The 24304-nt window shown below is 33.6% G+C and overlaps 1 protein-coding gene across 2 annotated transcripts in view; it reads left to right on the top strand.

Moving 5' to 3' along the window:
* Positions 1-24304, top strand: part of LOC124368951 (alkylglycerol monooxygenase-like) — a 101451-nt gene that overhangs the window by 62895 nt on the left and 14252 nt on the right. For both annotated transcript variants that reach the window (XM_046826518.1, XM_046826517.1), the window contains exons 4-9: positions 10773-10924; positions 11314-11417; positions 16739-16901; positions 17549-17700; positions 20137-20271; positions 21925-22038. In XM_046826518.1, coding sequence (XP_046682474.1) covers positions 10773-10924; positions 11314-11417; positions 16739-16901; positions 17549-17700; positions 20137-20271; positions 21925-22038 — 820 coding nt within the window. The remainder of the gene's footprint in view (positions 1-10772; positions 10925-11313; positions 11418-16738; positions 16902-17548; positions 17701-20136; positions 20272-21924; positions 22039-24304) is intronic.

Consider the following 24304-nt stretch of genomic DNA (forward strand, 5'->3'; position numbering starts at 1 on the left):
GTGAAATCCTGGAAAAAAGATTAAATATAAAAGGTGCTCTTACTTAGACTTTCCCAAGTCTTTTAATTAGAGTCTGAAAATTAACTGCTTAAAACACAATTGGTAGAGATAAAATGCCGAGCACCTTATTTGTTTTGCTTGGTACATATGATTTAAACTATCGAGTGGGTTAATAAAACCACGGACGGATACAAAAATTAGTTTATACATTGAAATGATAAATAAAACTACAATTAAAAAGAAAAATTAATGTGTTTATTTGATTAATATTGTTGTAAGGAGATATAGAAAAAAATTACCATCAGTAAATAATTATAAGAATATTTTTTAATTCCGTTGTAACAATTTATCTTACTTTTATACACGTTACTTTGCCTTATATTTTGGATCACAATATAAATCGTGCCAGATTCACGTTAGAACACATTCCATTCCAAATGTAGATTATTAAAAAAAATGTTATTGGTTATCTTTATTAAAAGTACAAGGAAGAAGTACTGTACTACTCTGGAGAAGTTCCATATGTCACCCGTGCCAACAATGGTATTTCTCGTCTTTTCTTTATTACGAGTCATAACGTATTACCGATTTACAAATATAATTCTCTGATAATGTCGTGCCTATTGTGGTAGTATAGTCAGCTAGGCCATACGTCCTAATTTAGTAGGTTCTGACTGCTGCATTATCAAAATCACCAAAGTTCGGAACTCGTGTGAAGCTGTTGGTCAGGTACTTGTAAAATAAAAGTACAAGGAGAACCACTCTGGAGAATTTACATATGGATCCCGTACCAAAACTGGTCTTTCTAGTCTTTTCTTGATTAAGAGTGTGTCACTGATTCAAAAACACAATTCTCTCCCAATGTCATCGGTCGTGTCTATTGTTGAGGTATAATCAGCTAGTAGCATAAATTTGACTCCGAATGTAGTATGTTCTGACTGCAGCATTATAGAAAACTGGAAAGTTCGGAGGTCACGTAAATTGATGGTCAGGTACCTATAAAATAAAAGTACAAGGAGAACCACTCTGGAGAATTTACATATGGATTCCGTGCCAAAACTGGTATTTCTAGTCTTTTCTTGATTAAGAGTGTATCACTGGTTCAAAAACACAATTCTCTCTCAATGTCATGGGTCATATCTATTGTTGAGGTGTACTCAGGTTGTGGCATAACTTCGACCTCTAATGTAGTAGGTTCTGACTGCTGCAGTATCAAAATCACCAAAGTTCGGAACTCATGTGATGTTGTTGGGGTCAGGTACTTGTAAAATAAAAGTACAAGGAGAACCACTCTGGAGCATTTACATATGTATTCCGTGCCAAAACTGGTCTTTCTAGTCTTTTCTTGATTACGAGCGTGTCACTGATTAAAAAACACAAATCTCTCCCAATGCCAGGGGTTGTATCTATTGTTGAGGTATAATCAGCTAGTAGCATAATTTGACTCCGAATGTAGTAGGTTCTGACTGCAGCATTATAGAAAACAGGAAAGTTCGGAAGTCACGTAAATTGATGGTCAGGTACCTATAAAATAAAAGTACAAGGAGAACCACTCTGGAGAATTTACATATGGATTCCGTGCCAAAACTGGTCTTTCTAGTCTTTTCTTGATTACGAGCGTGTCACTGGTTCAAAAACACGATTCTCTCTCAATGTCATGGGCCATATCTATTGTTGAGGTGTACTCAAGTTGTGGCATAACTTCGACCTCTAATGTAGTAGGTTCTGACTGCTGCAGTATCAAAATCACCAAAGTTCGGAACTCATGTGATGTTGTTGGGGTCAGGTACTTGTAAAATAAAAGTTACAAGGAGAACCACTCTGGAGCATTTACATATGTATTCCGTTGCCAAAACTGGTCTTTCTAGTCTTTTCTTGATTACGAGCGTGTCACTGATTCAAAAACACAAATCTCTCCCAATGCCAGGGGTTTGTGTCTATTGTTGAGGTATAAAATGAAATGAAATGAAATGAAATATGCCTTTATTTAAGAGGCGGAGTTAGGGCTATTTAGCCCTCTCTACCACTCAACCTCACATAATATACAGATATATGTACAGTGAATGATCTTAACTAATAACAAATTTTTAAATTAAAATAAATGCTTAAAAATTAACCAAAATATATACATACTATTTAATAATTAAAAATAAAATTTATCAGCTTAATATGTAGAAAAATTCAAACAAAGTTAAATTAAAACTTAAATTAACAGATTACTTTTTAAAGAATTTCTCGTTACTACTACATTCATTCTCTCAAACACACAGCCCGACCACAAGCACGCACGAGCACCGCCCACCGTCACCCCCACAGACCGGCCAGCAACTAGTCCTTGACCTTTGCCCCAAAACGAGCTCGGCCCTCTATAATACGTATATCATCAGGAAGAAGTTCCAGACGCGAACATGCCTGAACAGTGAACGACTTACTGAAGAAGTTCGATCGATGAACAGGGATTGACAGTAAGGTGGATCCCCTTCTCGTAGGTCGCTCACTTATAATCGGAAATAAATTTGAAGTGTTCGGACAGGTAAACAGGTGACTTGTTTTTTGATAACTGAATGTAGAGTTGAAAGAATGTGAAGTTGGCGAAGTTGTTGAAGTTTCAGAAGCGATAGCTGTTTGAAAAATGGAGTCACATGCTCATAAAATCTGAGATTGAAAAATAAATCTGATACAATAGTTTTGAGCACGTTGAAGCCTGTCCGAAAGCTCAACAGTCATGTCACTGATCACAGCGTCACAGTAGTTGAAGTGTGGCAGTATGAGAGTTTTAACCAGCATAACCTTGACACTGAACGGTAGATATAAAGCAAAACGCTTTAAACTGTGAATGCCAGCAAATATTCTATTACACGTTACCGTAACCTGGTCACTCCACTTAAGACTTGAGCTCATAGTAAGACCAAGGTTTTTCAGTTTGTTTTGAAAATTTAGTACGTGGTTATTGAGTTTCAGTTTTGGTGCAACGTTGAAGTCCAAACGGTCGATCAGTCTTGGGTTTCCCAATACCATTGCCTGCGTTTTGTCTTCATTTAATTTCAGCCCATGTTTATTTGCCCAACAAGCAATTGATTCAAATGTCGTGATTGAGCAGAACCATAAACGTGTTCAGTTCATCAGGCGAACACTGTACGTAAATTTGTAAATCATCGGCATAAAGAGTTATACTCAGGTTGTGGCATAATTTTGACTCCTAATGTAGTAGATTATGATTGCAGCATTATCAAAAACACCAAATATCGCAAATAACGTAAATTTGTTGGTCAAATACTTATAAAATATAAGTACAAGAAGAACCACTCTGGAGAATTTACATATGGATCCGTGCCAAAACTGGCATTTTCGTCTTTTCTTTTTATTGATATAATGTAAATTAATTATAATTAAAAGTTATAAATAATTTTATCATACACACATTTTTACACAATCATATTGCACGTCGAGCATTCTCCCTCCGTAATTAATTAAGATCCTTATCATCTTTTAGGCTCATTTATTATAGACCAGTAACCAATATTTTTGGCAAAATCTAAATATAGGTGAATTTCATCTCTGTAAATCATGAAAATTCTAATTATTGAGGAAGTACCAATCATAATAAGAAAGGTTATAAATTGTTCAACCGAGGAGATTTTGGAATTTAAATATTACTGTGTCAGTGTCCCTGTTTTAAAGTGTTAGTTTTCAAGAGGCCTGCATCTTAAAACTTTAGAATGTATAACATATCTTGTTAAATTGACCAACTATTGTTACTTGTACTAAAAGGATTCACGTGGAGGTTTACTAAAATTGTATTGATTTGGCGTGTATTAGTTAAAAAAAAAACTATTTTCATACAACAAAATACATACTGATTACAAAGTACCTATCCATCTCAGAATTTCCTATAAGATAACGTAAAAGCTTAGAAAGATAGGGGAATTATATTTTTAAGAAATTAAAAGAATACTATTTACGCATTAAAACAAAACAATATTGCGATTTATAAACATTTTGAATTAATCTGATTTCATATCAGGCGAATGAAAATGGACGTCATCTGTTTTCGTATACGCAACAGAATTGCAACCACTACATTGAACGCAGTCGAGTCTAAAGCTAATACAGATAAAATATATTAAAACCAAGTTGCATTTGGATTGCGACATTGTTTGTCATAACGAATGATCACACACAGTACTTTAGTGTTCCGCTACATCGTTCTGTAACATTTAAAAACCATGTCCAACAACTGGAATTGAGGTTAGTACAAGGATGGACAGGGTCATAGCTGGTGCAACTTGGGCATTAACGCAAGTTCAAAGTATTTAAGAATTGCCCTTGACGTTTTGAATTATTTACTGCGCTTTGCTTGGCTCAACAGCGCGCATATGTAAGATGTTGACATTCAATATAACAGAGCCTTGAATACAAGTAGTAAGATTCTCCTGGAAGACTATTTTGTAGGCTCCCAGTATTGTGCAACTTTGGTATTTCTGAGAGCTAATGCAAAGAGACTATTTGAAGTTTTAAGAAATTGTTTGAAGAATTTAATAAGATTATTTCGGTTCCCAACTAACCCATTCTGCAAGATCTCCTTCAAGAGGGAGAAAATCACATGTTGGTGCTATGTCCAACAAATCTGGATTGGTATAAATATTCTCAGATCGCAGTTGACTGTATTAAATAGCATTCGCACCAACGTGGATGTTGCAATGCTTGGAACAAATTGGGGACAATCTTCGAACATTTCTTAGTTACCGTAAATGCGAGGTCGAATACTAACAACAAATAGTTTTTCTCTGCATTGCTTTTGCGGGAAGATTAACGGATCTATATTGAGCAGTAGGACAGCCCTGTATCAGTGAAAGGAGTTAGACTTGGCTGCGTGAAGGAAGATAACTTTTTATTTCCCTTTAACCATTGATACAAGATATTTTGACATTGACATAAGCACCCAAATCCACCGAATACCTTTCCTCAGACAATTCTGTGAAGATTATCTCACGTATCTGACATACCCGAGGAAACACATTTATACTGTTTGAGAAAACGTGCCAGACACAATTGTGTGGCAGTGGCTTGAATGGTTGCCAAAGTCTCCTGATGAGTGATACACGTCCTTGTGACACGTGACATGGTGAGCGATTTTGGGCAATTTTTGAGCGATTTTATTTTATCCCTGTGTAAAAAGATTCGTTTGAGCTCTAAATGACTTTCAGAATAATCCTGAGTAGTGACAGACACGACTGTTTTTATGAAATTACTTAATTTGGTTTAAAAAATAAAGTAATCATGTAATTATGCGTGATTCTTCAATGTAAAACACGTAAATAAATATAAAAATAGACTGTAAGTCAACTACTACACAATACTAATTTTAACACACACCTAAGAAATAACAGTTAAATATGCAAAGAATGAAGTAATAAGTCCACGTGATACTTAACTCTATTAGAATTTTAACCTTATTTAAAAATATGAAGACCAGTCAAGGCAAAATTTTAACTTCTTTGTTGGTTTTATTAAAGCGTTTATGTTCGTAGGCACACACTGTTTTTATGTTTGCGTGTATAAATATACACTTCTTCGGTAATATAACTGGAATATAATGTCTTCGGATTGTTCCAAGACATAAGTACCCTGGAATATAACATTCACCTGTTACAGAGCCCAGTGAAGACATCTGGACACAGTAGAAAGTATTTGCACCATAATGTGGTATTTTAACTTTATAATCTGGGATATTAGAGTTAAAAACGTCAGCAAGTTAAATTCCGAGCAAATTAAAAAAACAATCTTTACATTGCAGACGTTCTCTAGTAGTAGATCTTGATCGCCTAAGTGCTAGAGTAATAAAAAACATCTAAAATAAAAATGGGAAATTGAGTCACTTTTGTCGGTATATGACAAACATTATATTACGATAAGTGAACTGTATTACTTATAATGATGTAAGGACTTATTACAAGGCCATCTTATGTGTATGGCCTTTGGCCTGTAGAAGCGTTATGACTTGAACTCACTATCTCCTGTGGCGAAGGCGAAAGTATTGCCTCTCCCTCGAGGTGTGAGGTTTGGCACTTCACACCTCTATGTAAATCTGTCATAATTATTAAGAGTGGCATGTTCGTACATGTTTCTCTGAGTCGACTGCACTTTCTAGCAATAAAGGTGCCGCAATCTCGGTATGACAGAAAACTCAAATATAAAAGTGGTATATCAACGACGTTAATTATTATTAAAAAACCAATAAAATAGTTCGAATAAACGTAAAGTTAATGCAAAATGTTGTTTCTGTAAGAATTAAACCCTAATATGAATAGAAATATACTTTATTTTATAATTAGTTAGGATAATTAATTGCAGCATTTCGAGTTAACCCTTTTTAAAGTTGTTTACTTCTGCGTTCAACGCTTGGTTAAAGAATTACGTGAGTTTTTTGATCCATCGTCCTAATATTTTCAAAAGTTGTTAATTCTGTTTTATATTTCATTAAATATTAATGTTTCTTAAACGTGTTTGTAACACGGTTGTTGCCTACATTCGGATTTGGTAATAAATGAATTTAAAGATAAATAAATGTATAATACGATGTGTTTACTGTAACACGTAACACACAATTATTTTTAAAAAATCAGTCTGATATCGAGAGTATTGTGGGTTTTATAACTTCATACAGAATTATAAATTTCTTTGAAATTCTGTATTGCTACCATACTGCTTTATGAAATAAACTTTCTTGGAAAATCCAGTATTCCTTGTTCAGAAACTTATTAATATAAAACCACACGTATGGTTCAAAACATTTTAATTTTTAACGAAAATAACAAGATTTTGTGTTTAAAAAGAAGTTGCTGATTATTTTTTAATTTAGATAATGACAAAATGATAATTGAAATAATTGAAATTTGTTTACGTTCGTATCTTATGGACGTTAGAGTCCTGACAAAACAGTTAGCATATTATATGTAAATTGTCTCAACTTAAACGTGACCATGAATATGTGAACCCCTTGTCTCCATCGATCAGGTTTGTCATCCCTCTGCCCTTTTGTACTGAACAACAACTAGTACTTTGTCCACAGCTACATTTAAGAAGAAAACTATTATCTATTTGAAGTATTCGGTTCACACTCAACAGTGGAATTCGACTTTCCAAAAAATATGTAGGAACATGTTTATAACTGTTGTACTTATAATCTGTAATAGTCTGAGGTTTTATTAGTGTGCTTCTTACATACTCTATAAACGCTGTAAAACATAACTACACTTCTTGGAAATTTATTTACAAAAGAATATACGTGTAATGTATGTGCAGTATAATTCATAGCATTTTATAAAGTAGAACAAATTTATAATTCAAGTGTTATGCAAACAAACCCATCTTAGACGGTAATTGGTTTATAAATGGAATGTCATATCTATCCTAAGTAAGATCCTGATTGTCAGACTGTCAAGTGGGAAGTTGTCAGGTAGCATTGTTCATGCCCTATAACACCTACCTAGCCACCTCATCTGGCGGGGTCCAAATTCCGATTTCACCTTTATCTATATTAATTTAAAATTCAAATATTCTTTACATAATTATTTAGAAAAATATTTCTTATTAAGCAATGTCATTAGAAGTAGTTAAATTTATAAATTATCATATATGCAGCTATGAATTGGTTCGTACCATCAAGACTTAAAACACCACAGATTTAAACCGTTCTAATTTAATTTTTTGTCCAGCAAAATCCCCCCTCCCTCAGATCACCAAATTATTAATATTTCATACGTGGTTAGTACCTTCCCCGCCATATATCCATATTCATGTATGTGTGGTTTCATTCATTCGGTGTGATTAGGAGTTTCCTATAGTGGAAGGTCCTAATAGTTTTTAAACGCCTTCAATTTTCTTCCATTATTACAGTGAACCTCTAAGTAACATTCACGTAGAACTGTTTGCGTTACAAAACAGAAGGCACGTATATTAATATTCGCCACCATTAATAGGCACCAATGAAAAACACAGTCAATGCGTCAGTGCATTAGAATAAAAGGAAAGTAGTGGGGGAACACTTTTCGTAATGATCGCATGTCAGTTTGTTTACTGAGTGATTCTTGACGCTCGTATGGTTTATTAGTGTAGTATTGTTTTACCAGTAAATAGAAAAAGTGGGACAGACAAGTTGCGTGTTGTTGTAGTAGTAGTAGGCTTAAAAATGACCAAATAACTTCAAAATAAAAGACTGTATAGTGTTGATTATATTAAATATGGATTGATTTTCATTGACAAAACCTTTATTATTTACCTCAATGCGTTCCTTCCAATGCTGTATTGAGTAACAATACCATGCAGCCTAGATGTTTGCAACTCCTTTTTACTGGAAGTTTTCAATTGGAAAACGAGAAGAAGATACTACCACTGAAATCTACCAACGAGTTGATATAACTTAACAATTAAATTGGACAATATTTTCCAGATGTTAGGACAGCCAGTTGGCAATTTAAGTTGACAACAGATCCATTTAAAGTGGACGTGGGTGTACTTCCTGACCACCTTCAGGAACAGGCAATCGCCATAAAATGTGATTCTCAAGCATTGGCGGAATTACAAACATGAGTGCTAAATACTACTTGCTGAGTTATGGAAGCTGCAAAGTTGTTAGTAGAATATTCATCCATACACCTTTGTAAGTCTAGATCAACATTGGCTTATATAAAGTCAAAATATCGAGTAAAACTGGACGTCGACAGTGACCTGTGCTTTTCCACTTCTAAAACCAGATATTTAAAAATTGTAAAAGGCAAACAGAGCTGACTTCACTAGGTTAAAAAGTGACTGACATAATGGCGTTATTAACTACCTTTTGAACATTTTATAAAACAAATTTGTACTGTGTTTTATTTTTAAAAACTTACGGGAGGTAATGAATGCAGGCAAAGACTATTCAAAAATGTGTATGAGGACACGTTCTGTAAAACAATTAACGTGCAAATCTAGAATCTAATCTACCCTAATCTACAAATACAAATTTAAATCGTAATACAGTGTTGAACACATAAGGTAACGATGGTAGAAGGAGGGCATGACCAAATTTCAGTTTACTAGTGGAGGCGCAAAGCCTAGAAGGGTGAGAACGCCTGTTCTAAAATATATAATTGTGATCGATCAATAGGAATCATTGAGACTGTCGACCCTTCTTTGGTTCCTCAACACTAACCACTGAGCAAAATCCATCAGATATTACTAGATATTTTAGTCAATGTACCTTAATTTGACTTAGTTTCATGTATGTTACTAGAGCTGAAGAATTAATTTTAAATCAAAGACCATATTGGCTTTGGATGAGACTCCCGTCACTCCAAGCCGGGCTATGCCGCGTAGTAATTTGCAGCTTTATATGCATAGTGACACCGGAAGTCTATACATTAAATATTCATCTTGAAGTAGGCAGGCTGCCGATTCGAATGTAGACGAACCAAACATATCCTCGTATTGGAGTTCCAAAAGACACAGACTCCAGGTACTTCCAGGCTTACCTGTTTCGTGTGGGCAAAACCTGGTTACCGAACTGTATCTATTACCCCGGCGTTCCCGACGATGCGGAACACTTTCTTCCGCTGCTCGCGCTGGGAAAGGCCGCGCCACCAGTAACACGCACTGTTGGTGCTTTTTCGGTAGACTCGGTCTGCCAAATGATGCTCGAAGGTCAAGTATACTGGCAGGTTGCACTTCGACCAGGACATTCTCCGCAAAAAAAAGGCTGATAAGGATCGTCATGCGGTCTAGTCCTTAGTTCTACGAAGGGCAGATAGGCGCGAGCCCTGAGGGCTTAGGTTAAAATCAGACCTAATCTGAGTGACAAACGGTTTCCGGGTTAGGATCCTAAAGTTTAGATGAGGTTTTTAGTGGGTAGTTAACGTCTTTTGTGAGGGTCCCACACTACAGGCTGGCCACCTGTGTGTATACATTCATTTCCTGAGTCTTCCTCAAAAATAAAATAAAATAAATAAATAAAATGCAAAATAAATTTTGAACTCATTAATTCAGAACTCATAAAACCAGCATACTACTAGTTCTGATTTCAATTGTATGGGATGAGGGTTTATTGGATAATTTATTTAATAGAAGAAAAGTACATCCGCTTTAAAGTATAGGCGTCCCTAATGTAGAAACAGTGTAACGAGTTAATTTTGAGCTTTTTCGTCGCCGATTTTTAAAGTCCAGATTCCAGGAGTCAAGTTTGTGACAGCGTCAGATTTCAGACGCTGCACTAAGAGGAAGGTGAACTGGAGTTGAAATTAACATTCAAATATAAAGATACCATTGTACATTTCGTGAAATAAATGTTGTTATTATATATGTATGTATTTGCACCACTCCAAGCTCTTATAGATCATACTAGTTTTGAACTAAACATTTAATGTACGCTAAAACAAATAATACTTTAAATAATGTGCCACAGTTAAAAACAAATTGATATAATGAACGCCAGAACTGGTAAGTGGACTTACATGTTGACTTTAATTTGCATTTATGGTTGCATGTCAATTTATCTGTTAACTGATAAGTACCACTAAAGCTTTAGTTTCTGTTAGAGTTATGTACATTTTTTTAACAAACAATAACATTACTTAACCTATTGCATTGCGTAGCATCATTTTTTCAAGCGAAATTTACACTAAATCGACACTAAGAATTGGGAGATACGTATTGTATATTAACTGATTAAGTATCTAACAATACAAATGTATGACTAATTTGAACTAAAACTTACCCAAATGATGGACTTTGTGCAGGTTGTTGTTCCGAGGAGGTGAGAGTGCCCTGTACATCTATATCTATGAGCATTTTCACATAATAGACCTGCCATGGGAGTCTCCGGTCACATGGTATATTGCCGCAATCGGAGTTGACTTCTGCTACTACTGGGTTCACAGAGCCAGCCATGGTAAGCAACTTCTGTATTGAATATTCATCAAAGAATTCATAGATCTTGTAGAAGAAAAGGAAAGACTTGTAAAATCAGCCTTTCATTTTCAAAGCGATTAAAAGCAATGACGTCTGTTCAAAGAAAAATATTTTGTGTAGTTGAGATTCTAAGGAGGGTCTTGACTTAAAATCTTTAGTAAAGAAAGACATCTTTTCAGTTCATATTCAGAATAGTTTATTTACACCTCAACATCTTACTTGGTGAAAAATAACATTGAACCCTCTCTTATTTAAATATTATGGTTGCATGAGTTGCAGCGTTCTGTTAGATACTTAAAAATTAATTGTAATAGATGTTTAACAAAGTAATTTTGACGGGTAATTATTAGATGTGCGTTCCCTGTCTAGAGATACACATCCTGTGGGCCCAACACCAAGTTCACCACAGTTCGGAAGACTACAACCTGGCTGTGGGGCTGAGGCAGTCTGTACTGCAAGGCTGGTGCGGTTTTGTAAGTAGAATAACTCTAACTGATATTCTATATATAATAACAGTCAAGTAAATAAAAACAAATCTATCAATATTGGCCAAATATGTTTAATATTATAACATGTAAAACAATTGTACGTATTGACATTAATTACTTACTTGATTACTACTTTTCAATGAAACAGATTATTAAATAGTTCATTATAGAAATGAACCTTCCAAAATTATGATAACTTGTATCAAATATTTTTCTTGGTTTACAATATTTGTAATTATATTTATGTCCACCTCGCTATTATTTATAATTCAATATATATTTTTCATAGAAATAATATTCTATATATACAGTTTACATAGTTTAAAACGCATAGATTCCCATGCTTACCACATTGTTGGATTCCGAAGTGATGTAACCGAAATGAGTGTGAAGGTACTTGGGTGGGACTCCTGGCTGTCGGATTCCCTATTGGAAACTTGCAGCGTTACGATTTTTCACACTAACTATGTGTAAAAAACAGCTGCTCTGTTGTATTGAACCTATCGAAGTTAATATTGAAAGTTGAAGTTGAAGTTAATGGTGGAGTTGGTGGAAAATGCATGAATACTCCGGGTAGGCTCAGTGCGCCATTATTTAAGGAGCTGAGATCTGGGCCTGAATACTGAACTTAAAAAGGCGCAAGTACAGGTCGTTATTGTCCATCCAAAGACAGGGAACGGTCCTCATTCACTGCATTTAGTAAAGGTATCAGAGCCTGATACTTTTTTCGTGACCAGAGTAACCTGTTTTGACTTGTTTGTCCAGTAGCACAGGGAGAACGAGCTGAAGCATGAGCTTGAACAGAGTGCATGACGAATGTAACAAGCTTAAAACACACAATGCAGTTTTGGAAAGAAGTGTAAGATTTGACAGCAAGATGTTCGTCTAGCATGATTGGAGGACTCTGCATCAGAGTTTGATAGGCCAGACTTGTGCAGGCTCTTTTTGTATAGGATTGAGAAAAAAGGTTCATTCTCACGTCAAATATGTCTTGTGTAGTGTAACGATATGTATTACACATCAATCGTTTTTTGTATTCTGGGATAAAAGACAAGAGTCATCTTTCGTGACCAGTGACTTTACCCTTAGGAATGGTGCTTTTGGGAATAAAGTCACCAGTCAAGAATAGATCCGATTCTTGAAGGGGAAGAAAAGTGTTTGGATGTTCAAAGGGTATTAAAATTCAGGCAATTTTGTAACTTAAACGCTTGCCAGAACCAAGAGAAGAGGTGTAATCGAATTTGAAAAATGAAATATTATTTTATTAATGGCAAATGTTATCTTTGTTATCACATGTCATTATCGGGACGAAATGTATCCATAGGGATTCTTTGCATGTAAGAATACAAAGGAGATTCCACTCAACATATTTAGCAGCATATCAAATTTTTGAATCTCCTTTAAATTCACTTAACTCTTAATATTAAAAACAGGTTTTAATTACAAATTATTTGACTTTTTAACTTCGATACAACAATTTTAACATAGAATATCCAATCTCTATATTATGACCTTGTAATGTGCAAAATGTTTACATGGAACACGAAACTTATAGTAAAACATTTGTTCAGAATAAAAAAAACACCTCCTTTAGGCTCCTCTTTCAGTCAGTTATAGCTGTTGCCGTTGTCATACGCGGTATCGACGTCATGTACCGTAAAAATAGAGAGTTCGAAACCTCTTTATAAAGAAGGGGCTGTTCTCTTATGAAACTTCTCTGTTCATCCACATGGGCCACTGGTCTTTGCGAGGATCATTTCAAAAATAATATGGAGGAGAGTCAGAACAGTACAAGATCAAAGGTAAAATACAGGTTCAATTAGGAGAACACTTTCATTGTAAAATACAGGCAGCGTTTGACCTTATAAAAAAAGGTTTCAATACAAAAAACTTATTTTTTAGTTTTTGTCATTTCTTATCCAGAGACTTCACTGTAATATTCGTCACATCACTCACGAAAGTATACTGTATCAGATAGCACGGACAGGTGGTTTGTCATCACTATTGCGCAACTTCACCAGTCTAAGTTCTGACTGACAGTTCACGGCCAGCGATTGGTAGTTTATTCGATTGGAACCCACACTCCTTGATATTGTCTTCCGCCCTACAGAACAACAGAGTCTTGTTTTGATGTTCAACTCACGATAATAACGTTAACTTTATATTGGAATGTTAATTTGGAGGTTAAACCGTAACCGGCAAAGCCTCTCCTAGCAGATAAACACGTTACTCAATCTCATATCAAAGTTTTTATCAGGAACTAAGTAACCTGAACTCACTAACTCGCCTTGAAACTATCGCTACCTGTTTCGCGTTACGCTCTCATTATTTTCCTGATCCACGATCTGTTCTCTCTACTCACATCCGATCTTTATATTCTATTCAACCTCATTTCTTTCTATTCACTTTGAAGAACAAACAGATTGTTATTTAAACCACAAATATCACAGTTTGGACCATAAACGTAAGCATAGCCACCCTACCGTGATATGTTAGTGATAGAATGACCGTTTTACTGAGAGGGGACACTTCGCACATTCACAGCTCCCACTGGTCTGTATGTCACTGGGCCAGAACTCATTACAACAAATATATTCCATATATAATTTTGTTCTTTCACTTACGGGTACTTGAAATTGAGTAACGTAGTTAGAATGTAAATAAGATGCTTAATTTAATCTAGGTTATTAATTTTTAATTAAATTGCCAAATTTTGTGTTTACTATAATAAATTTGCACTTAAATAGTTGAAACAATCTTTAAAAGTTACCTTAAAAAGCGTACCCAGAATTGCTATCTTGTGCACTTTTACAACATATATTTATACTATGAATATTACAGAATGATATTTTTAACTCAACGCTTTAAAATAATGCCAGTCCTTTTATATAAGGCCATTATGAGTTGCGCCGGTGTTGTGAGTTGACATTACTAGATCTCTAAAAACACAGTAATCTGAAATATAACTGACAGGTTAAACTCTGTGAAACGAAGCACAGTTTCCTTAAATTATGATATTATGACATTAATGCTTGTTGTTGTTGTTGTTAAAGCGGCTGTTATTTACTTATGTTTCTTAAGTAGACTATACACTATGTTTACTTTTTGTAGTTGTTATCTTTAAACACCCTGACTACGCAGGAGGAAAACTACATAAAACATGAGTCGATGTAAAATTGTTTGGAAATAATTAACCATTAAACCCGATCTGCTAACCTTATTCACTTAAGATCTTATGTCACTTGGATGAACGATAATAAGATATTGCGATCATTGTTTTGCGATAATTAACCTTCAAAACTGATCTGCTAACCTTATTCCCTTAAGATCTTATATCACTTGGATTAACGATCATAAGATATTGCGATCATTGTTTTGCGATAATTAACCTTCAAAACCGATCTGCTAACCTTGTTCCCTTAAGATCTTATGTCACTTGGATTAACGATCATATGATATTGCGATCATTGTTTTGCGATAATTAACCTTCAAAACCGATCTGCTAACCTTATTCCCTTAAGGTCTTATATCACTTGGATTAACGATCATAAGATATTGCGATCATTGTTTTGCGATAATTAACCTTCAAAACCGATCTGCTAACCTTATTCCCTTAAGATCTTATATCACTTGGATTAACGATCATAAGATATTGCGATCATTGTTTTGCCATAATTAACCTTCAAAACCGATCTGCTAACCTTATTCCCTTAAGATCTTATATGACTTGGATTAACGATCATAAGATATTGCGATCATTGTTTTGCGATAATTAACTTTCAAAACCGATCTGCTAACCTTATTCCCTTAAGATCTTATATCACTTGGATGAACGATAATAAGATATTGCGATCATTGTTTTGCGATAATTTAACATCCAAACCGATGTGCTAACCTTGCTACGTTAAGATATTATATCACTTGTATTAACGATCATACGGTACTGCGGTATTGAGGACACTGTTTTGCAATAGTTAGCCATCTAAACCGATGGAATAAACGTGCTCTCTTTCCCTCTAATATCACTTGGCCGGTCGCCAGGTTTTACAGACACCGTTAAACAAGTTTGGAACAGCAGTAGAAATTTTGTTCTGTTGTCGAGTCTTGTGTTAGTAGAAGTTCTTTCGACTTTGAATGAATGTTCTGGATGGTAGTAAAAACGCTTTGTTAGGGATGACATATTGTGGCTTTTAAAATGTTCCGCAGTGGAAATTGCTCAAGGAGGGCCAACATATCACCTCTAAAATATACCAGTATAAGAAATAGTCCCCATAATCCAGGTAGTGTTTTGTGGTAGTTGGTTCATGTCTTTTTTGCATAGCCTCCAGTAAAAGAAGAAGGCTTTTACGGTAAGAGCAAGGCATTGTTTGGACATCCTGTTTAGAGCCGCTTGTAACCCATCAGAAACTCTCAATCAATGTGTCCACCGAATCCAATATATTATCGTATTAGATATTTTATATGTATATCACAGCAAGGCGCACTGTTATGATGTGTTACAATTGGGCTCTAACTTCAGGTGATAAACGTACTGGTTTAATATACAGAGCACTATATTATAGTCGTATTCAGAGTCAAAACCGAGGAATGCGGGCAAGCTCCGGGCATTAAGGTTGTAACAGATTTCTCTATCAGTCGCTAGATGGTTCTAGATATTAATTTGTTTAAACTTTATTGTGATAAACAACTGATATTTGTTCACACATTGTAGATGTAGTGGAAAAGGTTGATTCAATTTGAAATGTAGCTATACTCAACTAGTATTTGCCGCATAGTTACCTAATTTTGTTTTGCATAACCACTATTTTACTACTTATTTTATCTATCTTCTAAGAGGGATAGCTTGCCAATCTGTCCCTCGCTGGACACGCCAATATTTAACCATTTGCCCGGGATTTGGAAAATGAATACATGTTTCATGAGAGCGAAATGAACGAAACAAGTAATTAAAATAAAATTAACCACAAAGCTTTAGTTATGTGTAAGGTGTGAAATCTACATTCTAACTCTTTTCCTCTCACATATTTTACATTCCGCTTTCTCAATATTTCTCTCTCTCTCACTGCTTTCCTTTGTAATACTATATTAGAAAATATACATTTTTTACAATGTTAAATTAGCCTAAGAGTACAAAAATATTAAGCATATGTAATGTATGAGGCATTGCAACAATAAATTATGCAATATGTAAAGAAATGAGATGTAACAGCAGTAATGATCAACAATAAATGACAAATTATTACAGCATCAATCTCCTCGAGGAAAAGCCCAAACGGATATTGTTTTATAAAATATTGTTGTTTCAGATATTTTATTTGCCGATGGCCGTGTTCGTTCCACCAGCTCAGTTCTTGACTCACCAGCAGTTCAACCTCTTGTACCAATTCTGGATTCACACAGAGACAGTCAAGTCTCTTGGGCCCTTAGAATGGCTTCTAAACACTCCCAAACACCACAGAGTGCATCATGGTTAGTATGTTATTTAGTTAATTTGCATTTACGTTCGACAAAGAAGTCGTCATAACTTTTTCACTTAAATTATAATAGAAAGATTTCTCTTTTAATTGTTTATTGCTTTTTCATGAAATCTTTCTCGGTATATTGCTTGTCTGAGAGGTTTCCAGTTTAACAAGTAACACAAAGTCAACTATAAGCTTAAGCTTATTCTAACACCGTCTCATACACAGACTCGTACGTCACGTAAATAGTTAATTAAGAATTAGTGAATTCCTCGTAGAATTGCAATTTTTGCATAAATCTTTCATCTAGTACTTAAGGTATGTTAATACGCTTTGTCTCATATATACCAATAATGATAAACATAAATACTTTAATTTCTTAATCTTGATTAATTTTATATTGTAGTAAATAAAATTTTTTTAAAATGTCAAAGGAAAAGCCGCTTTTCTTTTGTTCGTCTTTAATATTCATGGAGAAAAATAAAATATTGAAATTTATACTTTTCATAGTTTTTATCTGTTTTATTTTCTATAGGGATGAAGGGTAAAGGATTAGTTAATAATGTACAAGATTTTAGCTGTTCTCCGACAACAACACATTGATTTATGATAGCTCGTAGTTACGTGAAATATGTATGAGAAATTAATGTTTTTCAGGTAGTACACTATATTGTTTAGACAAGAACTACGGAGGATTTCTCATTATTTGGGACAGACTGTTTGGGACATTCCAGAAAGAGGAGGAGAAAAAGGAAATCATTTACGGATTAGTTAAAAATCAGCCTTCATTCAACCCTCTGTTTCTTCAGGTAAAGGAATTAAACTATTAGTTTTCAAAAAAATATTCGCTTATAATATTTAACAATCGATTAATACTAATACATGTTTTTGAAGTCTACTGATATAGGATACGATTAACTTTTAAAAAGTTAAATGACAATATATCGAGTGAAGATTTTATTTAAGGAACACATAATTTTTAAAGATACCGAAATTATAGGTTTTCAAATAAATTAATTTAAAGACATAAAATGTATTTGTTTTAAAATGAGTACGAGTACTAAGTACCAAAATTAATAGTAATACTTTACTTGTAACGGGACACAAATTTGCATTTTTCGAGACATATAAAAAGTCTGTTGCAGAGTAAACCAAACTAATAAATAATGAAATTTTTTTTAATAATGAAAAATAGAACACTTGTCATCAAACATAATAATCACCACTAACAGTATAACCGAACTAGATATTTGGAAGTAACACATTTTCCAAAAACTGAGACAACCATATAGCATTAAACCCTACTTGACAATTTGATCACAACCAAAAAAGTTCATTATCAGTGTTTTCGGTCCTAAATTTAGGTTCAAAATTTCAGTGAATACAGTTGATCACAACTTATTTCGATTAAAAATGAAAGTAACGTCATTTTAAATTAATACAGTAGAACATTAATGAGTTTGGTTTAATTGACATAGAATACTGTAATCATAGGGACTAATAAATTAATATTGATATTTTAGTCTCTTCTTTCTCGTGAAATCACTGAATTATTTGAAGAGTTATCGCACAGAATGATAGACAGACAGACGGAGTACCCTTATTTATTTAGGGCCTGAAATAATAGATTTATTCCTTGGAAGAAGAGGAACCGGAGTACCAAGATTCAATTCTTTTGGACCTTTATTTGAAGAGTTATGGCAAAGACTGATAGACAGACAGTTGGAGTACCCTTGTTCATTTAGGGCCTGAAATAATAGATTTATTCCTTGGAAGAAAAGGAACCGGAGTACCAAGATTCAATTATTTTGGACCTTTATTTGAAGAGTTATGGCAAAGACTGATAGACAGACAGTTGGAGTACCCTTGTTCATTTAGGGCCTGAAATAATAGAGGTATTCCTTGGAAGAAGAAGAACCGGAGTACCAAGATTCAATTCTTTTGGACCTTTATTTGAAGAGTTATGGCAAAGACTGATAGACAGACAGTTGGAGTACCCTTGTTCATTTAGGGCCTGAAATAATAGATTTATTCCTTGGAAGAAGAGGAACCGGAGTACCAATATTCAATTCTTTTGGACCTTTATTTAGAAGAGTTATGTCAAAGACTGATAGACAGACAGTTGGAGTACCCTTGTTCATTTAGGGCCTGAAATAATAGAGGTATTCCTTGGAAGAAGAAGAACCGGAGTACCAAGATTCAATTCTTTTGGACCTTTATTTGAAGAGTTATGGCAAAGACTGATATACAGACAGTTGGAGTACCCTTGTTCATTTAGGGCCTGAAATAATAGAGGTATTCCTTGGAACAAGAGGAATTGGAGTACCAAGATTAATTTCTTTTGGACCTTTATTTGATGAGTTATCACACAGACAGACCGTTCTTAACACGTTTTTAAGAAAACCCTTTCAGATTGTTAAAATGGAAGATCCAATACTAGATTTAAAATTTTTATAATCATTCTCGAATAGTAAAAACCGTAAATAATTTACTTTAGTATATACTAATTTAAAATTGTACAACCTCCTAATATAAAACAGAGTGTACTTAATACAGCTCGTTAATGTATAGGTTACATTTCTCATCTCACAATTTCTGTTGAAATGTTACAGAAACATCACTACAACACTGTATGTGTGAAAAATTCATTATTTGGCCACGTATATCGCTAATTCTTGAGAACTAGAAAGCCGATTTGTAACACTAATATATTAGAGACAAAGGGGTCCGGGCTGATTTTTAACTCTCTAGATATAAAGCAGATATAGAGAAATATGTTGTTAGAACAGTTTGCAGTTATCGAACAAAAGGAAAATAAATTGTTCTGAAACATTTCGTGATATATTACTTTAGGAAAACATCACATTAGATTCTTGAGAGGGTTTCTATTAGAACTCTTGTTTTTTTTAAATACTATTAAAGTCAGCGACTTCTTCAGTAGCTTGCTGCTAACTTGTCTAGATGATGGCATAAGCATGACTTATTTGAATATGGTTGGCCGGTTGGTGAATACATATCCCAGAGTTTATATCACGCTATATTTCCATTCACTACATTTCATATGGCGGCTTTTCTTTCCATCAGTAGTGCAATAAAATATTCTCTACAAAATTAGTGGTTAACCCTCTGTTAAGCTCCTTTATCATCCGTCAAAAACGTCTACTGCTAGACCGGCATTGTACGATTCATGTGTTATGACTAATTTATTAAGGAAACTTGACTAATGCTATGTTTTGTCTATAAAGGTGTTCTACAACATGAACGTATGGAACAAAATGCAGAGTATGGCAGGTTGGCAGAACAAACTAGGAGCTGTGATCAAAGGACCCAGCTGGCTGCCTGGCAAACCTTGGACGGGGGCTGATGAGGACAAAATTGATGTAAGAGAAGTTCTCTAACCTTAACTTAGATTTTAGATCTTTAACACTTGAACAATTTAATATTTTACAGATGAAACAACATGTATTATGTCTATCAATCGAATAGTTTGGCACTGCCTCGGAAAGGGAGGAAGATGGATGCGTTTCTATTAACTTGGAAGTATACAAAATGTCAGTTAATCTTTAAAGATGGTAGAATAACGCAATATACTAGTGGTTATTTCATTTTAATGAAAGAAGAACAATTATTTGTGAAGGAAACAGGATTTTCCCGCACATTTCCATCGTTCAGTGATATAAAAATCAGTAACACTACATTTCGAGATCTGCAATCTGATCTCTTCTTCATGTAAACATCTAACCTAACACATAATTACAAACTGGGTTAAAATAAACAAAACATTTGCATATTAATTTATACATATACATATACATATATATATATATATATATATATATATATATATATATATATATGAAGATAATTTATTTGTAAACATAAACAAAAACATGACTTGTTTATTTTAAAATAATTTGTAATTATGTGTTAGGTTAGTCATTTACCTGAAGAAGAGATAAGATTGGAGATCTCTAAACGTAGTGTTACTGATTTGTTGTATCACTGAACTATGGCAATTGATCGAAAAAAATTTTGTTTCCTTCAAAAACCTTTCATCGTCAAAAACAAAATTTAAACAAAGAAAAATTATTTATTGAAACTACATAGCTGAAGTCTCCACAATCAAGAGTAAATATTACCTAAAACATAATAATGGTATAAATTATGTTAATTATTGGAAAAATCATAATAAAGCAGTTGCAAAACTCAATCATCAAGCTTCACGTTACCTGACAAATGTTATTAAAGTAAATTATTTTGTAACAATAATAAACATTCATTATTACTGATGAAAGTTTGTTGCAGTAATGTTGATTTCTCAGTTAGTATTGAACATAGCTTGTATAACCAGAATAAGAAAGTACGGGAATGAAACGGTATTTTTTTTGGCATTTTATACAGAATAAATTCTGTGAGCTAAAACTGTAAGATTTTTAAAATGTCTCAGGATAACAATATACGGAAAACGTTCATACAGGCATACCTGCTGTACCTTTTTATATAAGTCTGCCTGTTTGTAATTTTCAGTTTTTACTTATAAGCCATGAATTTCGTGAATCAATTTATAGTAGTGTTAAATATGTATTATATATTATGTTATGTATGTATGTCACCCTACTTGGTCAGATCATAAGACTCTTGTGTAGTGTAAATGTCAATAAACCGGTTGCAGATGGTAGAGGTATATATTAGTATAAAATATGACGGATATAAAACGTGCACTCATTTAAGTTTAGCTTATTTAACATAATTGTAAACGAAATCATAAAAACCAGACTACTTGCACATTATTTTACCCGCATTACTCGTATATCCCATGTTTACAGTAATATCCATCTAGTGTTGCCTGATATAACATAATTTCTCCAAACCAGATCTGTGTGCAAAATACGCATTTTCTGATTTTATTGTAACATCTGTAAATGAATTTATAAAATTTGATTTTCAGAACTTTAAAATTGACTCAATTAAAATAAGATGTTTGAGGTAAGAACGCTTAATGTAGTATCTATAATATTATTGTTGTGTTTTAGGTGAAAAGCAGAGTCAAATATGATGTTAAACTTCCGTTGTGGCTCAATGTATATATTATAGTACACTTCGCCGCTGTTACTGTTGGCTTCCAGGAACTAGCTCTGCGGTATATGGTGAGTAGAGTCAAATATCTTGTTTCACTAATATTACTTACTCTATTATGGGAAACGTCCAGAAAAACCTGTTTTCTTACAAATATATCACTTTTAAATGAAACTTTAAACATGATTTCCTTATAAAAAAATTGTATTAACAGTAATACTGCATCATAATATAACTTACCTTGGATAATTATATTTCACTTTTATCAATAAGTTTGGATAAAATGTAAATAATATAAAACCATATAATAGTTAAAAATTAGAATAAAATTCATCAATAACTTTCTTAAGAATATAAATTTACATCAACAGACTAAACGTAAGAATAAAGTTAAAGGTACGAAATAATCAATCCACTTCAACAAATAACATTTATTACAATTAATAATTTCAAATTATTAGAATATCATCCAAAAATCATCTAAGGATTATAAGTAATGAATGGAAATGCACATGGATTATACATGTGGAATAAATTGGTAACACTGTGCAGAATCTAAACACTCCCATTTCCATAAAGCATTCAGAGTTCTTTTCCTCTTCATTCCTGTCAAGAAACATTTCCATTATCATTCTACTTGTCAATATGTACAGTGATAGTCACACTTTTCTTGCTTGAACATTATGTTTGAAATCACATAATCAATTTACTTGGACAATACGTTAAGCTCTACGCAATCTCACCTTAACTTTGTGCTCAGTTAAATACATTCACACACAATTTACACAATAAGTTCAGCTCTATACTTTCTCACGTTAGTTATACATTGTATTCAATCACGAACTATTTATAGAATTGAACTTTAGCCATGCACTGTTTTCTATCGCGAATATTTTCATCTTGCACAATAAGTTCAGATCTATACTTACCTACGTTTTTAATGCATTGCATTCAATCACATTCTTAGGTGATAACGAAAAATGCAAACTAAGGTTGTAGGTGTGTAGTTGCACACTACACAAATCACGACCATGATAAACTAACATATGCCGTTCGGTTCACTAGATTTCCACGTTAGAGTAGCTTTTGTTCAAACGATCAGGAACATTCTCTCCACATTCACACAATAAGCTCTACACATGCTCACTCTAGTCACACAGTCGAGCCATGACCATTTTAACCTCGCTTGTGTAATACGTTCAATTCTTTTACATTCTCACTCTATTTGCACACAACGTCCAAAAATTGAAACTGCCGTTGTTACATCACTATATCTGTTACAACCATAGGAAACTGACAGAGCATCAAGAAAATTTATCAAACAAGAAATCTATTTACAATCAGTAATGGAGTGAGTATCTTTAAACTTTATCTATTAACATTGGTGTTAAGATGTTGTTAATTTAGTTGTTCATTTGTTGAGTTTCATTCAAACAATTATTGAAAAGAGTTATAATGAATAACCTAAATAACAACATCTCATCACTTACAACCATTAATAACAATGAACTATCCACACGACATAACATTATATAAAACAACTAGACCCAGTTATCTTGACCTTTAGTGTTCGAGCTTCCCAACTTGCAACAACCTTAACAATAATTTCTAAACAACTTAAACAACTGAGAAAATTACTTTACAGTCATCTGGATCAATGCTTGTTTTCCAAACAGACTACCCAAATGTTGGTAAAGATGGTGAATGAATAATTAAAATTATAGGTAAAACTAATGCAAACATATAGGTAAGTAACGGTCACCACACCGTTTTGAATCTTTGGAACATACAAAAGTTGCTACATTTTAATGAAGGATTGGAAGCACAATTTCGACCGTCAATTACAGACATTTTAGATTAACAGCAGCACATACGTATACCTTTTTGGTAACTAACACCGTAACTATTCTAAAATAATTTTAATTGGATTGATTGAATTAGAGGAAAAACACAGTGAACACATAATATTCATATTATTATGACACTTATTGTTGGCGATGAATGACTTCAATGGATGGAAGGTTGGTTATATATGTACCTATAAAATGAAAGAACATGTTTTAGGACTAACAAATATTTCCTTCTACAAATGGACAATCATAAAGTGTGCATCATAGTTCATATATCCAGATATACAGCTCATCCGAAGCAAGAATGATACGTTCCAAAATGAAGTTAGGACTTTAAAGTCCTCTTATCCCATTAACCTCCATAAAGAGAATATAATACAATAATAGGTCATGCTGAAAGAAACAGTCACATAAAATACATAATATAAATATGATTGAATTCAAACTAAACCTATAACAACAAAATATAAAACATTATTTCCATTGT

Source organism: Homalodisca vitripennis, chromosome X, assembly GCF_021130785.1.
Source record: "Homalodisca vitripennis isolate AUS2020 chromosome X, UT_GWSS_2.1, whole genome shotgun sequence".
In the NCBI taxonomy this organism is placed as follows: Eukaryota; Metazoa; Arthropoda; class Insecta; order Hemiptera; family Cicadellidae; genus Homalodisca; species Homalodisca vitripennis.